General features: G+C 38.0%; 1 protein-coding gene across 2 annotated transcripts in view; it reads left to right on the top strand.

Moving 5' to 3' along the window:
- INPP4B (inositol polyphosphate-4-phosphatase type II B) overlaps positions 1-14,891 on the top strand; it is a 213,046-nt gene that overhangs the window by 158,189 nt on the left and 39,966 nt on the right. For both annotated transcript variants that reach the window (XM_014281287.3, XM_055728094.1), the window contains exons 18-21: positions 75-192; positions 5,520-5,660; positions 8,764-8,861; positions 12,386-12,498. In XM_014281287.3, the coding sequence (XP_014136762.3) occupies positions 75-192; positions 5,520-5,660; positions 8,764-8,861; positions 12,386-12,498 (470 nt within the window). The remainder of the gene's footprint in view (positions 1-74; positions 193-5,519; positions 5,661-8,763; positions 8,862-12,385; positions 12,499-14,891) is intronic.

Below are 14,891 nucleotides of genomic sequence, written 5' to 3'. Positions count from 1 at the left end.
TATTGCTTTACTATAACCTATTCAGTGACTGATCTGTCTACTCTCTTAATAGCCTCTGTAATCTTTCCATATAGGTGAAGAAGCAGGGATGCTAGAAGACATGGCTGTGGGAATTTCAGATTTGCAGAAAGTAATGTTTAAAGTAATTGAAGCCAAATCAGAAGATTTTTTGCCTATTATAACTGGAAGGCGGTAAGAACTTTGTTTCCTGGAGCCCATGGCATGTAGTTGTAATCTGTAGCACACGAAAACCCAGGTAATGGTTTTCCTGTTGCTGAATTATATTATATGGAAAGGGCAGTAGCTTTGCTTTTCTTGAGGTGAATGGAGGTGTAATGAGGTAGTAGGGTTTAGTAAAGCTAGTAGTAATATTGGCTCTGGGTTACTTTCCTGATGAAAAACTAAAAGTTCCAATTATTAATACAAATTAATCAAATGTGGGTTCTGCAGAGTTTCTGCTGCATTTTTCATGTATAGATACGGAATCAAAGAGAAGTGACAAGGTTAATATTTACAAAAGCGGCCTCTAACTGAAGAAACCTTAATTCTGAGGTGTCCAGATCTTGTATTTCAGTATGACAAATGAAATTGCATTTCTAAGAGTTAGGCCTTGATTGTCTTAAGATGGAAGCTGAAACACTCAGATGCCAAAACTTAGTGGTCACTGAAAAATTATGCCTCTCTTAGTTGCTGAAGATTACAAAGGACATACGCAACCTCAGAAATCCTTGGACAAAGCCACTACACTAATACATTGTGCATTTCACATAAGCACTGCTGAATATCAGGACATAAACTGAAATATTTCATTAATTGTGGCTGTAAGAGTGCTAACAAGATTGTTACAGAGGAGGAATGGGTTTTTCATCTTCATTATTATTCTAGTCTGAAGCTACAAATGTTTTTACTTTTGCAGAAATCCCTTCCTTAATAGTATCATTAGTCTTAAGATGGCTGTAAATTAAATTCAGCTAAAAGCAGCAACTTTTAGAAAAGATGTTTTCTCTGAAGGGGGCTTTCACCAGTGATTTACTTAATTATTCTGGATGATTCACTCTCATCCTATGGGCCTTCCGAGAAAGGATTGAAATAAATAGCAGGAAGGCCGAAGTATGATAGGCAACACGTCAGGAATAATTAAGAATAATTGTGGTGTGTAGATAAAACAGAAGAAATACATCTTTTGAAAATCACAGCAGTCAAAAGTCTTGAAAAATCCAGCAGCTACATTTACTGGCTTGCTGCCATTACTGCGGTACACTGAACTGTCATGCTAGGAGGTCCTGGCTTTGAAGGAGACTTGAGCTTTAAGCTGCTGCAGGCATTCTGGATCGATGTAGTAGTCCGTCTTCAGAAAGAAGAGTTACTGCCTGTGATTGCTGTACTGTACTTACTGGCAGGTATTCACTGGATAGAATTGGTATCAGAGAAAAAAAATCTTTAAGGCTTATGTGGGGGAGCCCCTTTCCTGTTGGAGCTGTGATTAGACAGCTCCTATCAGACAACATTGTTAGTCAACCATAAAAGGAGAAGACAGTGGAAAAACTAGTTATTTTCTAATTAATATTTAAGAACCCCACAATTTTTAGATTACTTCGGTTGTAACATAGTGTGGCTCGATCAAATGAAGCTAAAAGGCTGTAGAAATGCAAGACAGAAAAATAAGCTACAAATTTCTATCTTGCAGAGTCAGAGTATTCACTTGTAATTGTTTTCCTAGGGAAGTGCTTGAAACTGAGATTCTAGGCACACAAACAGATCAACCCAAAGAGCATGGCATTGACTAGCATTGTGCTGACCTGCTGATGTGGGTGGCTGACCCCAGCCATCCAAGTGAAATAAAATTGTGTTCGGGCACTCAGGTTCTTTTATTATAGGCAAAGGTATTTAATACTTAATTTTATAAAATTCTTTGATAAAGTGTATTTGATTGTGCAGATGAACTTTGAGGCATCACGGGGTTTGGTACCATCAGACTGTCACTTAGAGCCATGTTGAAGCGATCTAAAAAGTTTTCACTTCAGCTGAAAGAAGAGCTGGGTAAAGCATCTCCCAGCTGAGACGTAGTGGCTGACCACGTGTGCGTTTTCTTTGTGTTACAAACCAAAGCAAAAGTGCATGCTACAGGCTGGGGGAAGAGCGGCTGGAAAGCTGCATGGAGGAAAAGGCCCTGGGGGTGCTGGTCCACAGCCAGCTGAACATGAGCCAGCACAGTGCCCAAGTAGGCCAACACCATCCTTGCTTGTGTCAGAAGCAGCGTGGCCAGCGGGACCAGGGCAGTGACCGTCCCCCTGCACGGGGCACTGGTGAGGCCGCCCCTGGAATCCTGTGTTCAGGTTTGGGCCCCTCGCTGCAGGAGGGACACGGAGGGGCTGGAGCGTGTCCAGAGACGGGCAGCGGGGCTGGGGAAGGGGCTGGGGCACAAGTGCTGTGAGGGGCGGCTGAGGGAGCCGGGGTGTTTAGCCTGGAGAAAAGGAGCCTGGGGGGGCTTATCGCTCTCTGCGACTGCCTGACAGGAGGCTGTAGGCGGGTGGGGGGTGTCAGTCTCCTGAGTAACAAGCAACAGAATGAGAAGAAACAGTCTAAAGTTGTGCCAGGGAAGGTTTAGACTGGGTATTGGGAAAAATTTCTTCACTGAGAGGGTGGTCAAGCATTGGCCCAAGTTGCCCAGGGAGGTGATGGTATCACCTTCCCTGTAGGTCTTTAAAAAACAGGTAGGTGCGGTGCTTAGGGACATGGTTTAGTGGTGGACTTGGAAGTCCTGGGTTAAAGGTTGGACTTGATCTCAAAGGTCTTTTCCAGCCTAAATGATTCTGTGATTCTATGCATGTAAATTACTTGTTCTGTTTGTTGTAATGAAACAAGAGTGTGCGATTTCAGCCAACTGCTAGTGGCTGCAGGATCTATGACCCACAGCTGCATGGGGGTAATTTTTAGAAGCCTTCTGACAGGACTGCAAGTGTTTGTCTGTCTTCATACATGATGATGACAAATATTAAGAGAATAAGGCAAATAAAGTAAAAGAAAGAGATATTCTTAACCAGTCTGGTTTTAGTGAAATCATATACATTTAAATATTTAAATTTACACCATTTGTTTTGGAAGAGATGATGATTTATTATTTACTCTCTTAAGAACACTGGACTTCTCCACCCTGTTTTCCTGAGAGATCATTAAATGTTAAAAATGATGTACTGATTTTTCCTTCTCATTGGAGAATGTAGTAGCTGCATTATGCATCTCATGCTAGGATCAGCTCTTATCTCTGCACTGACTCTAGCCATTAAAGAGAGAAACCACATGGTGATAAAATTTACTGCTGTATAACTGTTTCTTGTTGAAGTAGAAGCATAGGACCTTTAAGATTTTTTGTAAATTGATGTCAAACAAGTCCTCTAGATTTCAGTACTCCAAATTCTTTTTTTCTTTTCCCCACCCAACTTCAGTACCATTCCTGGACTTTATAGACAGCTCTCTGTCACAGCTTAATAGTCTTTTCTTTACGTGATCAGAAATGGGTTGTTTTCATTGTGCAGTTGGTTATAGATTTTTAAGTTACCAGGGATTATCTCTGAGATTATAAAAAAAAATATTTTAAAAAATAAAACACAAAAAATTACAAGGGGACTCTTTCAGATGGTACTGATGTTTGTTTATCATGCCTAAAGATCGGCATTTCCCAGTGTTCTTTCACACACTGAAAGTTGTAGTTTTGAGGGTGTGAAGTGTAGCAATGCAGTGATTTGGTGGCATTTTGGTTCAGTAGTGTATGCTCTTTGAATTAGACTAAACCAACTTTTCTTCTCAACCTCATGAAAGCACTCCATCACAGATAAATGTTCTGGTACCACTTGACATCAGCTCAGAACGATCACATCCAGGTAGAGAATGATTGCTGCTATGCACAAATCATGTGAACGGAGTCCTTTACTGTCATACTTACTAAGTCTATTTCCTTCATATGGGTGATTTAATTAAAACACAAACCAAATAGACTTATCTGGGGAGTAGAACTATTTTTTTCCCCCCTTTTTTTTTTCTTTTCTCTCTGAGACATGTATCCTCCATTCAAAATGGATAACCCCTTCAGTAGGAGCATCTGGCATTTACTCAAAGATTACACACTAGTTCTAGCCCATACCAAGGCATATGCTGTTGCCCTAGCTGGACATAATCACATTCCAGTCACAAGTCTGTACTGGGTCCATTTTCTTTTTTTCTCAGATATGTGGGCAGTATAGAGGTTCAGACACAGCCACTAGCTCTTCTAAGCTGAAGCTGTTTATCCAGGCACCTGCTCTGAGATAGTGCCACTCATCCCTCCAGCTTACCAAGGGTGTCATAGCTACTGCAGAAGCTGCCCTTTTTCTTCAAGGTTTTCTGCTTTTTCTCACCCAAATTCTACACATGGGTAATCCAGATTGTATTTTAATTCTTCAGCAGTAACCTGATTGATTAAGATAAGGGTTGGAAGGGCTTCATGATAGATTATTTTAATAGGTGCAAACAGTTTTCCATCTTAAGTTTAGACACAAAAGTTGTGTGACTTCCTAGGCCTGGTTTCTGTAGGTAGGATAAAGATCCTCCTTCTCTCCTGTTGCTGTAATATTCTTCCTTCTTGGTGGTATACCAAATAAGCTTTACAGAAGAGAAAATTTCAGTCTTCATTATCAGTTGGCCCTCTGAATGATTAAAATGCCTAGTCCTGGAGACAAATGGACTTGCTTCTAGTCTATTCTTTTTTATTAGACTGATAGTTCTAATAACAGAAAAAAAGCTAACAAAAGCTAAGTTAACAGCATCCCATTGTTTCTGTTGCGAGGTCAGGCATCAATCCTCAAAGACAATTCAACTTGAGGGTTCCACACGATCGGAATTTGGACTGACAGCCACAATAACATGTTTTTCAAAAAGTCAGACTAAACACAAACATAAAACCAGTACTTCTATATATCATATCCTTTCTCCTAAGGTAGGATTCATGTTTGTGTAATGAGCCTTCAATTATTATCTTCACAAAGCCAATGTTGTTATTGGTGATGCTTTCTATCCCCAGGGAGAAATACCAGCCACTGAAGAAAATGGGAATTTTGCATTGGGCTTTTGTGAAAGGATTTTGCTCATATTACATTTAGAGTGGATACAGAATTAAGTTATGACTTCTGAAAGGAAGTTGTTTCTGAAACCCTGCAAAGATGCATTTTGAGAGTTGAGGTGTTCTCATTGATATTTTGGTAGCAGAAGACTTTTTTACTGCTTTCATCTTTAGTCCTATTTTCACTTCAGTAAACAAGTCAGTATCAAGAGTGTAGAATTACATATACCTGCCTTTTTTCCTATAGCTTGGTTATGCTTTTAAAACAAGCAAATTGAATCATCACACTTTGTGGTTCAATATAATTAAGGGGAAAAAGGGGGAACTGATTTATGAGTCTACATGTTCTCTATAATTTAGGAGGGTTATAATTTTAAGCAAATAAATCAATATTACCATCCTTATTCCTTTTTATTTTTCCTAGTGAACATTACATTATAGAGGTCCAGCTTCCAGCAAAGATGTTTGAATTGCTGCCACAAGAGATTAAAGAAGGAAAGCTGATTCGCATGTATCCAGTACTCTTTAATGTTGGAATCAATGAACAGCAAACACTTGCAGAGAGGTAAGGAAAAAATAAGTTTCATTTTCTGTCCAAATAAGCCATGCTAGTTACACGCTGTCTCTCAGGATTAAAAATAAATCTTCTATTGTTTGCTCTTGGACCATCTCATGTTGACTCAGTGTGTATTTTAAAAAGTGTTAAAGGAAATAAGCACAAGCTATGAAGCCGTGCAAAATAATGAAATAGTCCAAGTGAAGATATGACCATATGCAAGACTTTATTTCACACAATCAACACAAAGTTTCCTTTGGATACAGTTATAAAATGGGTTTCTATTTCACGGATGTAGAAATTTGTATACAGTACTTTGGTCTTCTGAAACATGAGTTTGAAATTTTGGAATTTTTATTAACTTAAAGGTGAGGTTGAAGATGCTGGACAAGTCATAATCTAGAAAGAGATTGTATTTCTCAGCTTTTTAGGGCTTTTTTCCAGGGCTGAGGGAGTGGTACTTAATAATAGGGAATGTGTTAGTAATGTGTTTGTTGGAACATGAAGGCTGATGTTAAAGTTCTGACGTGTTAATATTGCTCCTCTGAAAAGATTGCTGGAAACTAATTAATTAGTACAATAACAGTCAAAGATTCATCAACCTATTAATTTTCTCTTTCAAGAGAAGGGTATCTGTCAGTCATGTTAAATTACCAAGTTTGTGCAATACTAAAACTGCAAGGTAGACATCAACGAGACAGCTACTTTTTTTTTTCTTTTTTAACTGGTTCTATTAACAGAGCATACAAGAGACATAATACCTATCTTTAGATTCCATTCATTACAAACTGAAAACCAAAAGCAAAATTATAGCTGGTGAAATAGAGGGAGACAGAGAAAAAGTGTTAACTGGGCAATAGGCAAGAAGTTAAGCACAACAGGAGTTTCACCTCCCGTTCTTTGTAGACAGCAGAGTGAAAGCAGTCTTTTAAGGAAGACTTCTAAGGGGTGCCATCAGGTGGCTTCGCGGATGTTTATGGGAGTTCTGAGTGGTGATGTGTGAGAAAATGTAGGTAGAAAATTTAAATGGGAGACAGGCTGAATCAGAACACGGTAAAAACTGGCATTTTACTGGTGAAAGGGTTGAGTAGTTGGTTTGAGAACTTGAAACATTCTTGAAAATGAAAATAGCTTATTCTTGATGCCATAAAGAAGGGAAAAGTAATGCTATGAGAGGAGTGACATGGCCAAAGTGGTAGCATAGAAAACCAACAAAATCAGTCATGACAATTGTGGCTAGGACGCATCATGTTTCTCCAGAATCAGAGCAAAGGAATATGCAGTAACCAGGAACAAAGTTTGTGAGTGCTTACATGGGTGGGATAAACAGGAAGGACTAAATATTACAGATGCCTTGAAGAAAGTTTTGACAAGATTTAGAAATGGCCTGGATATACGGGGACTTGCAGGGCAGTCATTGTGAAAAGGTGTCTGGCTTGCAGATGAGTGGCAGAAGAATGGTTGCATTGTGCCCAAAGAAAGCCATGAATGAAAAGTTAGTATCTGTATATCTATAAATGTAGATATATATTAATAACTATATCTGTCAAGCAAATCAGGTTGGATTATTCCATGTAGAAACAGCTTTTCTGCATGCACTTACAGGTGTAAACATTAGCCTTAATTCAAAATATTGCTTGACTCCTAAAGCTGCACACTTGTCTTTGAGATTGGAAATAGTGCACGTGCTTTTTGGTAAAAAAGGGGGGGGGTTTGTGGGAAAATGAACATAAGAGTAGAAATAAAGTTTTGTGTTAAATTTCTAGAAAATGTTACTTAATTAGATGAAAACATCTCTTCTCTCAGTAAAGCACAGTTCAGAATATATCTGATGTAAAAGAAATATTCTCATGTCACAGTGCAGCAATGGCTACTGAGGAATTAGCTGAGTCTTTTCTTTCTTTGGCCCATTTAGATATTTGATTTCATTCTGCATGAAGTAGCAGTACATTTGGTATCTTCTGATTTGTGTCCCCTGTTCTCTACCTGAATTTCTCACTTAACCTGTCCATGCCTCTCTTTCTATACTCTTCCATTTCCTTTTCTTCATTTCAAGATCAGTCGCAAAACTTGGTCCTAACTGTCTAAGGGACATTCCTGCCTTTACATTCATACCTCTCATAGCAGAGGTACCAGGAGGTTTTTTTATTTATTTATTTTTTTAGCCTATGTGAAACTTGGCTGTTGTAGACATTTTGGTCTCAGAAAGATACTTGTCTGTATAGCTATAGTCAGTTCATGGATAAGCGTAATGGCATCCTGATGTCTGGATTTTCTGTGAGGTGCAGGATAAAGAGGATTTGGACTACGTGTTCCCAGCAGATCTGACTGCTGCACGAAACACCAGGACATGCTCCTGAGCCAGCCGCAGCACTGCAGAGTGACTGCTGAGGTCTGTGTGCTGCAGCAAGCTTAAATGCAGATGACTGGTGCCAGCTAGCCCGTGGGTCATAACTCTGTGAAGCTTAATAGTGAAATCACTGCTCAATAGCAGAGAAACTGTTCTCTCATTATTTTCAGATACAAGAAACCAAGATAACTAACAGCTCAGGAGCAGCGTAGGGCAGAAAGGGCCCAGAGAAGTAATCAGTTTGGCTATTTATAGCAAATATTCTCAGACCGGAGCAGAAATTAGTTCTTCAGAAGGTTTTCTACACGACACTCGCATCTTTTCCATCTTGTGTGGCTTCAATATTGTCCAAGTCTGGTAGGAATTAATATACCTAAGCAACAGCAGCAGTAAGAGCTGTAGGAGTTGGTGTTCTCTGCCTGCGGTGCCATTTGAAATTCCCATAAAGAGCATTTATTTATTCAGGATCTGTGAAGAGAAAAAAGAATATGTGCCTTACTGAATGTTTGTCTGTTAATGGATTACTTTGTCCATAAGTTTTTGGAAGAATTATCCCTGATTGATGGCCTCATTCCCAAATATTAGTTTCAAAGCACATGAGAGATTAACGACTGTATGTTTGACAAAATCTAGTACATTTGATACTAGAAAAAAAAATCAAGTTATTTCTTTATGCAAAGAAATCAGTCTGAAGGATAATTTAGCTTTGTTTTGGGTTTGTTTGGGGTTTTTTTATCATCATTTTATTGTGGTTTTTTACAGGTTTGGAGATACCAGTTTGCAGGAAAACATTAACCAAGAAAACTTGGAACTTCTGAAAGAATATTACAAGCTGTTTACAGAAAAAATGCCTCGTGATTGTGAGTACAAAATAATGCAATATCCAAATGGCTTTGAAAAGATTTGATAGGTGAAATATAAGAAACTAATATTAGCACAATATTAGCATGCAGCTTTTAGATTTAGGCCTCGGTCCCATAACTTGTTCCGTAAGGTTACACACTTTGAGCCTGTACCCTGCTAAAGTCAATAGTGATTGCAGGCCCAAAGCCCCAGTAGAAACTACAGGGAGAGTGAAACAGAGTCATGATGAACTAAACAGCTATTTTAAATTATTATTATTATTATATGCTTTTTAATATTTCAAGTAGAGGACATTCTGTACATACTACATTTTTACAGAAATACTCGGTGGGAATTTTCATCAGTTTCAGTAATTCTCTCCATTCTTACTTTGAAAATGTATTAAGGGATGGCAAAACACTGAGAAATCTGCAGATGCAAATGCAAGCAATGAGCCACATCATAATGTCACTGATATGAATAACACTGTTCCATTAGAATAGGCCCATATTCCAATTTTATAGAAGTTCAGTATCATAAACATTACTATTCTGTTACACTGATTGTTGAAAGCAAACACTGAAAAGACCATTTGTATCAATCTAATGCTGTTAAAGTAGCCTTAATGCCTAAACTATGTTCCCAAATGCTGCAGAGTTTACAGCCTGATTTTAAATAGCTCAGATTTAGGTCTGTGCTCCTTCCCTTTGGGTAGAGGAGGGGTGAATCTTTTGAATCTGAATGTCTATCATCCTACAGGACATATGTGTAACTCCTCATGGTTGACTACTGCTGGTTAAAATACCATGCAAAGCTGCTGTTCTCTTGCAGAGCACCTTGTCTTGATTAGTTTTGCAAATTATCCATTACGTATATGTACTTGTAGTTATATCTGATGTGTCATTGTATATGTGTACATGTTGGTCTTTTATACCAGGATGATTTTCATTTGTTAATAATTTTGACAGAAATGAAAACTCTGTTCCTAAACGGTGTGCAGTATCTCCATCCATCCACCCACTACAAGAAGTTAGTAATTAATTTAGGGGAATCCTGCCAAGAAAGCATCCTGAAAAGCTAACCTCATCTGGGGTTAGGTCTCAGGTAGATCTGCTACCTCATAAATGGATCTGATTGTATAAAAGCAAGATTTGCATGCAGATAGTACTGGCTGCTTTTCATTAACAGAAACTAACTTTGTACTGCCTTCCTGCAAAAGGGCTATTAGTGGGCCATGTGATCTTCCTGGACTTCTTCCAGATTGTGCAGGCTTTTGAGAGCTATGTTTGTCTAATTCATCAGGTCTTTTCTGGTTATTATTACCTTCCTGCCTTTTGTCTACCTCTAAGATCTGAGTCTGTTCTGTGTCCAAATTTTTACAGAACACGAATCACCTTCTGGTTCCATTCCCCTTCCCAGTATCTCCCTGCCATTATATGGAATCACTCTTCTGGCTTGGAGGAATATGCCTTTTAAAGCAGCTCCCTGGAAAGAAGTTAAGCTTTTCAATTTGCCCAGCTGGGGGAGAACTTCAGTTCCTCCCCTGTTCCCCCACCTCTTGTGCTCAAGTTCCTAGGAAGATAAACCTCCATCCAAACTGGCAGCAGCCCTGGTGTTGTAGCCAGGTGAGAGCGATTCAGTATTGATGGCTCTGTGATGGTTTTGCCACACCTTTGCAGACAGTTTCCTAAACGACCGGAGCTGTGCCACAAAATTAATGCAGGACCCGGTTCACAAAGATGCTGGTTACACATAGTGCTCGTAAAGCCAGGCAGGATTGGAGGACTCACAGCCCTGTTAGCCAGGCTGGTGCATCAACCCTCTTTAGGCAGCCTCACTTGCTTGCTGCTTCCTTCATGTATTCCATTTCAAAGAATTCAATTTTCCACTCCTATAAAGGTGTTGCCACTTTTGCTGTCAGTTTTTTCTCTTATCTCTGTAATTCTGATTGCCAATAATATACTAGCTTTCTCTTTTATTCCCAATTATTAAAAGCCTTCAGCTGCATGTAACTGCCTACACCAAATGCTGACTTTCTATCTTCTTTTAGATCAATATGCCCTCTGTCACTCACCTGTTTCTTAATCTCTTTAATTCTCTAATAGGAAACTCTGAAAACAATAAATAACAATGTGCTCCCACAACAATACAGTGTTTCCCTAGTGATACATTCTCATAATCTGGAAGCATCTTTTTAGAGTACAAAGAAACAGATATGGGATAAGTATAATAGTCTAGTAGGCTGTGATGTATTTTTATATGCTCTGCATTATCTAATTGTATGATCAGGACTTGTAATACACAGATAAACCAATCCTCATTAAGATCATTACAAAACTAGTTCAAATGTGCTTTTTCTGCATTTTTTTTCTTTTTGGTAGCACAGTATGAGTAAGGCAACATAGACATTTTTAAAGTAGTTATTTTTCAGTATATTTAAATTACTTCTATGAATCATGCATAAGGGAAACTACACAATTCATTAGAGATAAAAGGTAAAAGCCTGATAATAAGAGGGATCATTCCAGCTGTGATCAGGTTAGGAGAATGGATATAAACCTGTGTTAATAGTTGCCTCATTTCTCCTCTTTGAACTGAATTTTAGGTTTTGGATTTGAGGCTGGGGTTGGAAATTTTTTTCCTGTTGAATGAAATATCCTACTTTTTCTTGTTGACAAAAGGTATTATTAATTTGGTTTAGTTTTGTTTCAACTGGTTCTGAGCCTTTCTTTGGTGATAACTGTGATTCAATTTCTTTCTACTTCACTACCATAAGAAGAAATAATTTCAAAAAACAGATTTTGGTTCTCTCTACTGATTTTTTTAAACTAATGAAGATAAAGGTAACATTAGAACAAAACCTTCATATATACACACACGCAAAACAGGCATAAATTAAATTGGCTCCTTTTGAATTGTCATCTATGATTAATAAAACTTCAGCTCATCTGCCATACTCAGGGAAAGCAGGTAAAATTCTGGATTTAAAGTAAACTTGGAATTATTTTTTATTTCAATATAAAAGTCCCATTTAATTTCAGACTGAGAAATATCCTTTGTTAGTTTTGGGGGAGATACTTAGTGCTATTTAACCCTCCTGTTATGTTATATTAGGAAATAATTGAGATGTTCTGTCTTGAAGACAGAAGTAAAACATTTTGACTCAAAACTAAAAAAAATCATCCTATCAAAGCAGGTTTTAATACACTCAGTTGTTTTTCTACTCAGTGCCACCGAATGTCTATAATAGTTGCTGAACAGAACTACAGCAGAGATTTGAATGTTTTCACCATCCATTTACAAGCTAGAAGTTGAAGACACTGTAATTTTCCATGGTGAAGGTCTTAGGGAGGAAAACCCAATACTTAGAAAGAAATAAGGTTTGCTTATTCCCTAAATATTAAGCTGGTGGTTTCCATCCTGTGTTCCCAAATAAGGCAATAAATAATAGACCTGTTCTCTGCTATGGGCATTCTTTAGTCAGCACAGCCGTATCATTGGCCTTATCATAACAAGCCACCTTATCATCCTTTTTTTCCAGGTCTACCACATTTTCAAGAACAAAATGATTTAAAGGGATTGCTAGAAAATCTCCATCAAAATATCCAGGCCAAAAAGAGAAAGAATGTAGAAATCATGTGGCTGGCTGCAACGGTAAGCTCTCTTATTTCAAATACGTTCACATGATAAACTAATTTTCACATGCCTGCTGATACTGTAAGTGCAATGAATTTTAAAGATATGATTGGAAAACTCAATTATTAAAGTGCAGAGATATGCTGAAATGGCTCTCTAACATTTCCATTCTGATTGTCTGTCATCCCACTCGTGACTATATCTCTTCTTCCTACACTTAAACCAGATACTTTCTTTTTTCCACTTTCTTTACTGGTAGAACTGCCTAGAATTAAAGTCCAGAGATGGTCTTGGTCACTTTGTTGTCCCCTATATGCTCCAAGCTCTTTTCTGCAGACCTCCTAGCCAGACCATCCGTGGCCTGTGCTTTTGCATGGGGTTGTTTTGTCCCAGAAACAGGATTTTTCGTTTATCTCAGTGAGTTGTGTAACAGGGTAAAAGAGGTTTGCTTTTTGTTTGGGGCATGCTTTTTTCTTGAACTAACTAAGTCTGGTTTTAGGCAGAGGAATCCCTTCACCCTCAGTATGGGCAGAATCAATTCCTTAGGTGATCACACATAGATGTAAATGTATCACCTCATATGAGAGAGACAATAGAGTATTCAGCTACAGTATCTAACATTTTTGTTTGTTTGTTTAAAATCATATCTATTCTTTGATAATATAGAATTTCGTTATTCAAAATATCTTCCTTTTATTTTAGTTTCCATAAACCTTGAGGTATGATGCAGGACATGATTACTTGCTCTGGCTTTTAATACTGCTGCACTCAACTTTTTATTTTCTGTAATTAAGGTACTTAGGTTTTATAAATAAGTGTTTAATTATATCAGTACAACTTCTAGTCAGTCATGTTTTATGGGGTTTCTTTAGCTAGTGTCACCATGACAGCCACTCCAAGGGCACTGATAAGCAACATGAAATAAGCTAGATATACAAAGGACAGACATTCAGACAGAAGGAGAACACAAATAAAAACGTTTATTGAATAATGAATCATACTTATGTCTTGGTTTAACCCCGGCTGGCAACTCAGCCACATGCCCCCTGGTTGGATGGGGGACAGGATCAGAAAGAGAGAAGTGAGAAAACTCAAGGTTTGAGCTAAAGACAGTTTAATAGGTAAAGCAAAAGCCACGCACACAAGCAAAGCAAAACAAGGAATTCATTCACCACTGCCCATGGGCAGGCAGGTGCTTAGCCATCTCCAGAAAAGCAGGGCTCTGTCACGCATAACAGTGACTTGGGATTACAAATGCCATCACTCCGAATGTTATCCCCTTCATTCTTCCCCCAGCTTCGTAAGCTGAGCATGACATCCCATGGTATGGGATATCCCTTTGGCTACTTTGGGTCAGTTGTCCTGGCTGTGTCACTTCCCAATTTCTTGTGCCTGTCCACCCTTCTCACTGGCAGGGCCTGAGAAACTGAACTATTTTCTGACTAGTACTTACATATGACTAGTATATACTGACTAGTATAAATATTACTTAGCACCAACTAAAAAATCAGTGTATTAACATTATTCTCACACCAAATCGAAGACATCACTGCACCAGCTACTAAGAAGAAAATGAAATCTATCCCAGCTGAAGCCAGGACAACTAACTTTGCTTTATTCATATAATTGCATTTTGTTTCCCAATTCTGTAGGTTTTGCACTTACATGTTAAAAAAATAAACAAACAAACAAACAAACAACACCACCACCCCCAAGCTTTACATGTTTATAAAGAGCTTAAGCTTTTCAGGAATGTGAAATTCAACCAAGTAGTCCTTCTAGATTACAAAAGTACCCTTGGTGTCTGCTCATGTATATAAGCAAAGACTGGAGTCTTTGGTATCCACTGAAATTGAAGCAAGACCTTGTGTTTTGAGGAACTTTCAAATGCATATACCCTTCAATGCAAATAAATATTTGATAAGAAAATATTAATAAAATTTTCCACCACTTTTCCTTAACAGCAGGAACAAGACAATATTAACTAAGTCTTTGTATTAATAATACTGCTGTAATTTTTTATATCGCTAAATAGCATTTTTCCTTGTGGTTGATAAGTATTATCACATGCTATTGCACTATAAATCTGTTGTGAATAAAAATATAAGCTTTTCTTGCAGTACCAGTTCTGCAATTACCATGAACGTTGTTTTTAAAGAAGTAAAAGATAAATCAGTACAGAATAATGTAAAATGAGCTACAAAGACTATGACAGAACTTACTTAATCTTTGGATATAGAAAGTTGTCTTCTACCATCTACTCTGGATTACCTGAAAATTATTTCATGAGTAAAAAGCATTCTTTGGACATACAAACTGTTTCAGATTTTTTCCTTCACTGTATTCTATTTCTCTTTATGCTACTCTACTTTAACCTTCTGAAATTAGTATTTCTGGACCCATTGATCTAT

This window comes from Falco cherrug, chromosome 1, assembly GCF_023634085.1.
Source record: "Falco cherrug isolate bFalChe1 chromosome 1, bFalChe1.pri, whole genome shotgun sequence".
Lineage (NCBI taxonomy): Eukaryota > Metazoa > Chordata > Aves > Falconiformes > Falconidae > Falco > Falco cherrug.
This window is presented reverse-complemented; position numbering and strand designations above follow the sequence as displayed.